The sequence below is a fragment of the Auxenochlorella protothecoides genome (genome assembly GCF_000733215.1).
Source record: "Auxenochlorella protothecoides strain 0710 unplaced genomic scaffold scaffold24, whole genome shotgun sequence".
NCBI lineage: Eukaryota > Viridiplantae > Chlorophyta > Trebouxiophyceae > Chlorellales > Chlorellaceae > Auxenochlorella > Auxenochlorella protothecoides.
Window position 1 is genome coordinate 676027 of NW_011934249.1, and position 8723 is coordinate 684749.

General features: G+C 63.0%; 2 protein-coding genes across 2 annotated transcripts in view; both read left to right on the top strand.

The window, feature by feature from the left end:
- The window catches only part of F751_2624 (Serine/threonine-protein kinase HT1), a gene marked incomplete at both ends in the record, with an annotated part of 5765 nt that extends 2652 nt beyond the window's left edge, over nt 1-3113 (top strand). Inside the window, 4 exons of the mRNA XM_011400376.1 lie at nt 608-894; nt 2357-2486; nt 2669-2819; nt 2973-3113. Of these exons, the coding sequence (XP_011398678.1) occupies nt 608-894; nt 2357-2486; nt 2669-2819; nt 2973-3113 (709 nt within the window). The remainder of the gene's footprint in view (nt 1-607; nt 895-2356; nt 2487-2668; nt 2820-2972) is intronic.
- A 793-nt stretch (nt 3114-3906) lies between these two features.
- Nucleotides 3907-8723, top strand: part of F751_2625 (DNA mismatch repair protein MutS) — a gene marked incomplete at both ends in the record, with an annotated part of 7442 nt that continues 2625 nt past the window's right edge. The window contains 15 exons of the mRNA XM_011400377.1: nt 3907-3963; nt 4309-4524; nt 4797-4868; nt 5116-5405; nt 5544-5635; nt 5890-6008; nt 6171-6374; nt 6513-6587; nt 6851-6987; nt 7179-7252; nt 7448-7566; nt 7672-7746; nt 7910-8053; nt 8247-8369; nt 8589-8654. Of these exons, the coding sequence (XP_011398679.1) occupies nt 3907-3963; nt 4309-4524; nt 4797-4868; nt 5116-5405; nt 5544-5635; nt 5890-6008; nt 6171-6374; nt 6513-6587; nt 6851-6987; nt 7179-7252; nt 7448-7566; nt 7672-7746; nt 7910-8053; nt 8247-8369; nt 8589-8654 (1863 nt within the window). The remainder of the gene's footprint in view (nt 3964-4308; nt 4525-4796; nt 4869-5115; nt 5406-5543; nt 5636-5889; nt 6009-6170; nt 6375-6512; nt 6588-6850; nt 6988-7178; nt 7253-7447; nt 7567-7671; nt 7747-7909; nt 8054-8246; nt 8370-8588; nt 8655-8723) is intronic.

An 8723-nucleotide genomic window follows, 5' to 3' on the forward strand; every position in this document is an offset into this window, starting at 1 on the left:
CACCTAGAAGATCTCCACGCTGCGCTCCGCGGGGTCGGGCCAGGGCAGCGGCGCGCAGCCCGACCTGGCGGGGAACGGGGGCGTCGAGGGTGAGGGAGGGCCGGCGAGCGGCGCCGCCGCCGGCGAGCGGCGCCGCGCCGGCGGCGAGGCGCCGCGTCGGCGGCAGGCGGCCCGGCGGGCCACGCGTCGTCTCCTGCAGGCCACGCAAGCCACGCTGCAGACCCCCGCCCCCTGCAGCGCTGGCAGGGCCGTCGCATGCCGCCCCCACTCCAGCGTCCTGGGGCGACGAGCCCACGACGCGCACGCTTTCCCTGGCCACGCTGTTCCGCGCGGCGGGGTCGGAGGATGCGGAGCTGGCGGCCGTGCCGGAGAGCTCCGTGCTGCAGGCGGCGGCGGCGGCCGCCGCCTCCTCCGCAAATCGCCTCTCCGCCGCCTCCTCTGCAAATCGCCTCTCCGCCGCCTCCTCTGCAAATCGCCTCTCCGCCGCCTCCTCTGCAAATCGCCTCTCCGCCGCCTCCTCCATCCAGCGCCTCTCCTCCGGCGCATCCAGCTCGCGAGTACTGGCCGGCGCGGGGCCGGGCGCGCCGCCGCCCCCGGCCTCGCTCAGGTCCTCGCTCTCCTGCGGCGGGCTGGAGACCTGCGCGGCCTCCGACGCCGGCGCCTCCCACACCGCTTCCCACCCCTCCCCGGCATCCTCCATCGGCTACGAGACGTGGATGGTGCTGGAGCTGTGCGACCGGGGCTCGCTGGAGACTGTCATCCGCAAGCGGCGCTTTGTCTCCGCAGCCACGGGCCGCGTCATGCTCAAGCCCGTGCTGTACAGCCTGCGCGACATGGCGCGCGGCATGGCCTACCTCCACGCCCACAACATTGTGCATGGCGACCTGAAAGCAGGTATGAGGTGTCGAGGGGGCTAAGTGTGGAGGGCCATGGATGTTAACAGGAGGGGGATTGGCGAAGGACTGGCATAGATGGCAACAGCTCGCGGTATATACGCGGGGGCGGGGGGGGGGGGGGGGGGGGCCGGCGCGCGCGCAAATCAGCCACCCTTCCTGCAACCCCCAAGTGCTCACCTGGCGGGGAGGGAGGTACTTGTGGCCACCGGAGATGTGCTCCGGGCTGCGTGCGTAGGTCCAGCGCCGCAGGAAGGGAGCCAGCAGCATGAGCAGTTTGCGCTGTACTGCGACAGGGGCAGGGTGGAGTGAGGGGAGAGCGTGTGAGGAGACGGAGTGAAGCGGCAAGGGGGCCACATGAGGGAATGGATTCCTCAACATGAAGGACGGGACAGCACCCTCCTGCTGTGTAACGAACGTCTGCAGGGGACAATGAAGGACTCTCTCCTTGCATGGAACAGGCCCATTCCATCAACGCACCATAGCCGGGGGTGATGCTAAAGTGGTAGTGCATGGTCCCACCGGAGAGGAAGCCAAGGTTGGACTGCGACAGACATGTGAGGGCAGAACAATCCTGTGAACCTTCAGGTCCAGGCACTCAGGCAGCATGGCTTTCCAGTCAGCCTGTGCTTCCATCTTGGGCAGTTAGGTATTGCCTCAAACAACCCAGCCAGCCGTACTCACCACATAGAGGCGACCGCGCTGTAGGTAGGACTCCCCTTGCTGTTTGAGGACGTCACCCGCCATCCCCGTCAGGAAGGGACTCCCTCCACCGAATGGGTCAAAGACTGCATGTGACCCGCTCGGCCCTGCCACGGGATGCGCGGCCTGCGCTTGAAAGAGACGGTGGGGCGAGGGGTGACAGGTGCGGGGGTGCCCGGCCCACTCCCCCCTGTCGTCGCGAGATCCCGCAGGTACGCACCGGGGGCGGGACGAAAACGGAAGGCTGTGCATTCTGGGGAACTGACGTGGGCACCCAAGTGCTGCCGGCGGCCCCGAAAGCCTGAAATGGCTGTGCCATCCAGCGCAGATCACTTGAGGACCGTCGCTTGTCTAGGGGATGCCGACCAAGTCAGGCAGTAAATGGAAGTGAAACGTCGAGGATTATCGAGAATAGCGCTCTACCAACGCCAGAGACACCGGAGCATCGAACAGAAAAAGAGGTCGCCCAGAAGTTTTTCATGCACCTGGCTGCTGCTGGCCCCCGCGCTCGCTAAATAGTTCGCCTATGGTTTGCGATGGGGCGAGCAAGAAAATCCCCGTATCCTATTATGACGTCCGCCCATTCCTCACACCATGCATTCAGTAAAATGTATGCCTCCTAAATAAAGCGTCCCCGCGCGCGCTCGCTGGCTGCTGGGGAGTGGAGGAAAGTGCAGGGGCCCAGCGCTCATGCAGGTGGCACTTCACAGGCCCTAAGCACCCTTACCAAATCCACCCCAACCCCTACCTCGTCCCCGCAGCCAATGTGCTGCTGAAGAGCGCAGAGGGGAGCAGCAACGGGTATGTCGCCAAGATCGCCGACTTTGGCCTGTCCCAGATGATGGATCCGGGGCAGACGCGCACCCTCATGCGCACCATGGGCAGCGTGGGGTGAGTTTTGATGGTGTTGGCTGTAATGAGGCTCGGGTGGGGTGATCGTGAGTTTGTGAGCAAAGGCCGCCACCATCCTCGACACGCACCACGATGGGTTCTGAATTCCAGGGCGCTGGTGCATAGGCAACCTTGCTGCCCACCTGTGAAATCCTTGTCACACTCTGCATACTCCTGCGCAGGTACATGCCCCCCGAGGCCATGAAGCACGGGCACCTGACCAAGGCCACCGACATTTACTCTGCCGGCATCCTGGCCTGGGAGCTGATCACCAGCACCATCGCATTTGCGGGGATGACGGCAGCCCAGGTCTTCTTCTGCGTCCTCACAGAGGTGGGGTGTGTGTTGAGGTTTGGCGCGTGAGCCCATGGGCTGGGTGCACAAAGATGGAGGGAAGCACGGGCTGAGGCGCCTCCTGCAGCTCCGTCCCTCGGAACATGCGTGGCCCCTCTGCAAACACCCCCTCCCGCCATCCCTCGTCTGCAGGGCTACCAACCCCCCATTCCGGACACCTGCCCCCCTGCCCTGGCTAGCCTGATCCGGGACTGCCTGCAGCGGGAGCCGAGTGCGCGCCCCAGTTTTGACAGCATTGTCGTGCGTGTGGAGGCCATGCTGGCCGACCTCTGAGCACGCCCCCCCTGTGCACCACCGTGCGGTGGCATGCGCCCGCACGCCAGAATGCACCATTCTTTTATCCTGTCTTCTCAAACACCAGCGTTCTCATTGATGCTGTCCTCTGCTAACCCCCCTTTCTCCCCTTCGAGTAGAGGGATGTACTCAGGATTTGATCCCTCCCTCCACACTTGGTACTTCTTTGAGGGGGCACCCACTCCTGCCCAGTGTGGCCCTGCACAATGGGCATCCACTCAGGTTGATGCCATCTTTATATGTTATTAGCAGGATGTCATGTAATCGGCCTCATGCGGAGAATGTGCCCCTGGAGGGAAGATTGAGAGGCGCAGTCCGGCAAATCGATCGCAATCTCGGTCGGGTGCCGGCCCGCCCGATCCAGTACTTGTAGAAGAGTGACAGGTGTTCTAACACACGGACACCGATCGTATAATACGTTTGAAAGGTCTCAATCCCATGTTAAATGGTGTGGGATAGGTTGGGAGCCGCAATGGCACCCGTTCTGCCGGTATAACAGGGCCCTGGGGTGGGTGGGTTGCACACCCAAGCCTTTCGCTGGATGATTGGCTTCGTCAAGGGCTTGACCAGCGGGACTTCCTTCAAAGGTACGCATAAAGAGTCTTTGCCTTCTCAAGGCCGGCACCCAGGCTGTGATGAGGCCGGGGGCCGGCGTTCGGGAGTAAGTTCATGCCTGGCTGAGCCGGCTCACATGCAGGGCCGATGTGAATGACGTGCAGGGTTGATCGGCGGCCACGGCACGCCCCACTCCCTAATGAGGAGGTCACTAGCCATGACGGCCCGCCCAAGTGGGCAGTGCTGCCGCCTCGCGTGCACCAAGGCATCAGGGGTGGGGCTGGGAGAGGCACAGCTGCCTACCCAGACAGGCACCAGGAGATGGGCGCTGGGCTCCCTGGCACACTGGCACCGCTCCAGGCTGCTCTCAGACGCCATGGTGGCTGGAAGAGCGTCGTGCAGGGACCATGTCACCATGCAAGCCAGCCCAAAGTCCCCACAGCCAGTCTCCGAGGTCTGAGAGCGCACTCATGAGGCCAGCACAGCGATGCGAAGGAGGGCTATGCAGACTGCTTGGAGATAATGATGTCATGCAGCCACTTGGAACCCCGCTGCCGGTCCCCTGCTGCTCGCGTATTTGTGCTTATAAGGCCCCCCCTGCCCTGCATCCATCGCACAGGAGGTCGAGGGGTACTGGAGCTCCATACTGGAGGGCGTGGAGAAGCCGGCCGCCAGGAAGCTGGTGAAGCTGCTGGACCCCAGGCAGCCCATGGGACTGCCGGCGCCCAAGGTGGAAGAAAGCAACGCCAAACGCTCCGGGCCGGGGAAAGTCCCCCTGCTTAGGTTTTTCCTGGCGACCAAGGCCAAGTACCCCATGCATGTGCTCCTTGTGCGGGTGTGTGCAGCAGGGGAGTGGTGGATTGGATGGTGGGGTTGCAGGAGCAGTGTTGGCTGGAGGTTCCAGTGGGATCAGCGACATGTGAGGGGGACCATTCCTGAAATGCAGGTCTCTGTGTTTGGGAAAGGCTATGCAGGTGGCTGGGGCTTCGCGGGCCCACCGGAGATAGAGGCTGAGAGCCAGCCGTTTGAGTACGCCTGATGACCTCCTCGGCAGCTGACACCCACCTCCATCCTAACCATGCCTGCCCCATTCTCCGCACTCATCAGGTTGGAGAGTTTTTTGAGACTGTGGGCATCGATGCGGTGTTGCTGGTTCAGCACGCCGGCCTCAATCCCATGGTGCGCCTACAGAGTGGTGCCTGGACATCTGTCCTGAGTTGCTCAAGGATCACACTTAGGGTTGCCGCTCATTGTACCTGTTGCACCCCGCACGAGGGCCTGCCCTGCCGACCGCTGCATTCCCGCCAGGACAGGCACCCCTGCTATCGTATGTGATGGTGGCCGCTATGGCCGGGCTCCACGGCCGCATCTGCACTCTGGAACCATGCTCTCACCGCCGCCGTCACCCACACCACGCCGTGAGCAGGGCGACCCGGAGTCCACCGGCGCCCTGCCGCGCGCCGGCTGCCCGCGTCAGAATCTGCGCCGCACGGTCAGCGACCTGGTCGAGGGCGCGGGCCTGTCGGTGGTGGTGTGCGAGGAGGAGCCGGAGGCGTACAGCTACGGCTCGGTGCGCGCGCGCCAGAAGACGCGCTACGTGGCCGCCGTGGTCACCCCCGCCGCGCCCCACTTGCTGCTGGGCCTGGGCGGGGGCGACGCCGACGTGACACTGGAGTCTGTGCCCCCCGTCCTGGGCCTGTCGCCCAGCGTGGGAGGGTGAGGGCAGGGGTTTGGGGGAGTGGAGTGGCCTGACACACCTTGAGAGGTCGAGGCATCTGGGATGCACTGTGCCCAGCCTCTCCGCATGAACAACCTTGCCATGCCCCACTCCATCGTCAACCCCACCCCATGAAGGTACACCCTGATGGAGGTGCAGCCTGAGCTGCGGCGGCTGGTCGTCACAGAGGGCCTCACCGAGGACGCCATCCACTCCCGGCTGTACGAAGGTGTGAGGGTGGTTCTGGCAGGCTTTTGTTGATCCTTGAAAGGGCACACGTGGCTGGCTTGGTGCGGGGCTGGGCTGGCATGCAGTGTGGTGATGCTGACGTGGTACGTTGGTAAAGATCTTTCTGGGCAATGATGGGGAACCCCCTGTTCCTGCTGATGGAAGGGTGGCATGCCCCCACATCAGTCAGGCCTGTGCTCGTCAATCTGTTGTCTGGAAGTTCCAGCGCATCTCCGCGACCAACCCCTGCGCCAGGTGGCCTCGTCCCACCCCTCTTCCTGCACACGCCGCCGGGCCCCTCCGACGCTCGCCTGGGGGAGGCGGGGGCGGAGGCTGAGTGGGAGCTGCGCATCCGGGAGCTCTTCCGGCACCAGGTGACTGGAGTGTTTGACACGGATGGGGGACCTTGCTTGTCGACCCGAGCCACTTGCATGCAAGGAGGTTGAACCTCCAATTCTTGTCGCAGAATCCTTGCGATCCCTCGAACATCACGCAGCATCGCCCACCACCTACTCTGACACCCCTGACACGCACAGGTGGGGGCCGTGGTCAAGTACGAGGCGGCAGACCCGGTGGAGGGCATGCTGACCATGCTGCGGCGCCAGCTGAATCTGGACCCCAGCTTGCCCTTCACCACCACGCGCTCCATCGCTAGCGACCGCCCGCGCCCCCTCTACTTCTCCTCGGCGGTGAACCTGGGCCTGCACAAGAGCAGGGGGGTGCCCCCGCTGCTGGACTGCGTGCTCGGCCCCGGCGCGCCGCTGCCCTCCCGCCGCTGGCTCCGGCGCCTGCTGCTCCTGCCGCCGCCGCCGGCGGTGGGCCTGGCGGTGCACCGGGCTTGTACCGCCCTGCGCGACACGCACGCTGCGCTGCCAGAGTTCACGGTGACCGCGGCCGCCAACCTGGTGCTGAAGATTGAGCAGCGCCAGGCCAGCGACGTGTTTTATCGAGAGGTGGGGGCTGGCTGACTATGTGAGGTTGGTGCACTCATAACTTGTATCGGTGAAAGTGTGTGGCTCCTGGGATGAGCTGGGTCAACAGGCTGTGGGAGTGACTCGGCGCATGGCTGAGGATGCTGTACCGGTATGCTGTGCTGCAGTCTCAGTTCCCCACTGAGTCAGGAGGCTTGGACACCTTTATGAATACACCCGTTCACACCTCCTTGACAACCATGCATCCATTCCTGCCTCCCAATGCATACTCCTCCTTTCTCCAGCTGGCGGAGCTTTGTTGGGCGGTGGAACAGACGTGCTCAGACCCAGCTCATGCCGAGCTGGCAGATGCACTGCTCACTGTCTCCCAGATGGAAACGGGGCTGTTGTTTGGCCGTGAGGAGCTGGCTGAAGCAACCAGGTAAGGAGGGTGGTGGGAAAGGGGGACCAGCTGTGCCAACTTGACTTCCTTTGGGGAATGCTGTGTGCACAGCAGCTCTTTGTTTCACACCAGGATACTGGATCCCATGAAGAGAGTTGTTGCAAGGTAATGCTCCAACTCAGGCATGCAGTACCTAGCGATGCATCCTCTCACCTCATCCGCCTGCTCAGGTCGACCCAGCAACTGATCCATGAGGTGATAGAGCCGCATCCTGGACCTGGCCCCTCCCCAGTCAACAGCGAAGGTGAGATTGGTACAGCAATCGATACCACAGACAGGAAGGCAGCACTCGCCCTTGGAGCAGGATTATCAGTCTTGATGACTTCCCAAGTGCACTAGGGTTCACACGCCGTGCCTTGATATACCTAGTTTGAGCACCGGTGGCATTAATCAGCGTGATTGCAGGCACCTCGTCCGACGAGTCCGTATCGCATTACAGATGCAGGGTCCTCCCCCAGCACGAGCGGGGGCTTGGAGGTGATGGCCGCCTTCATCCGCAAGAACGAGGACTTCCGGGGCAAGGTCAAGGCCGACAGGCTGCCAGCGGTGCACACAGCGGTGTGTAGGTGGCTGTGCCTGTGCATATGGGGGCACATGGGTGGATGGCTGAGATCTACACTTGCACCATGCATTGATCTCACCGCCCCACCTTTCATCTGGCAGGTCATGAATGCAGGACTGAGGTTGGAAAAGGAGCTGCGGGCCATCTACGAGCCACTCCTGGAAGCCTCGGTCAGGGTGTGTTGTCGCGATGTAGATGACACATTTGTTGCGCCACATGGTCACTGACTTTGTGCGGGTTTTAGATTTCGGACAAGGCAGGACCTCGAAATCTCTGACTACGCTGCTGAGATTCCACATGGCCAATCCCAATCACCCCTGTTGCCGCACTCATGTGCAGGCGGGTGACCCAGTAAAACTGCGACCCATGCTGCGCCTGGATGAACACAACAATGCCGTCTGGCTGAGGCTCCCTCGGGCCTGCTCCGCACTCCACCTGGCAGACGAGCTGGGGCTTTGGCACCCCAAGGATCGCATGGGAAAGGTGCAGAAGTTGTTGGAGTCTTGACTTTGGGTGTGGTAACACGATGTGCATGACAGGGGCATAGTGCGCCAGCTTGGTTCTTGGTTGCACGGCTTGCTGTGACTTGCCAGTTCATCAGATTCCTCTCACCTTCTTCTCTTCCTGGGCCTGAAAGGCAAGTCTCCCTTCCCCTTCCCCTCCTCACATCACACAGTCGGAGCCCGGTGCCCACTCCCACTCGGCCGTCGACTCTGCCACGGATGACTACCGGCGAGCATGCTCCGAGGCCTCCAGGGCCGTGCGTCGTGAGCTGGACGACCTGGCTGCCAGGCTCCAGGTGGACAGGGTGGCTGGTGCATTGGTACTTTGTGGGAGTTCAGCGTCGAATCCCAGAGAGGAGGGGAGAAAAGGATTGTCCAGCATGTATTGAGGAGACGGGAGTGGATCGATGGCTGGCCCTGCAACAGGTACCTCCTTCCCTTCTCCATCTCCCCTCCCTTTGTCCACACTATCAGATTCCGCATCCCTTACCCCCCTTAACTCCTGCTCCTTGCAGCCCAGCCTGCCGCTGCTGGTCACGGCCTCCATGCTGTCCATGATGGCGGCGGCGCTGGAGGGCCACGTGCGCGAGGCCTCCCGTCGCGGCTGGCAGCTGCCCACCCTGGCCTACGGCCCGACGCCGCGGTGCGCG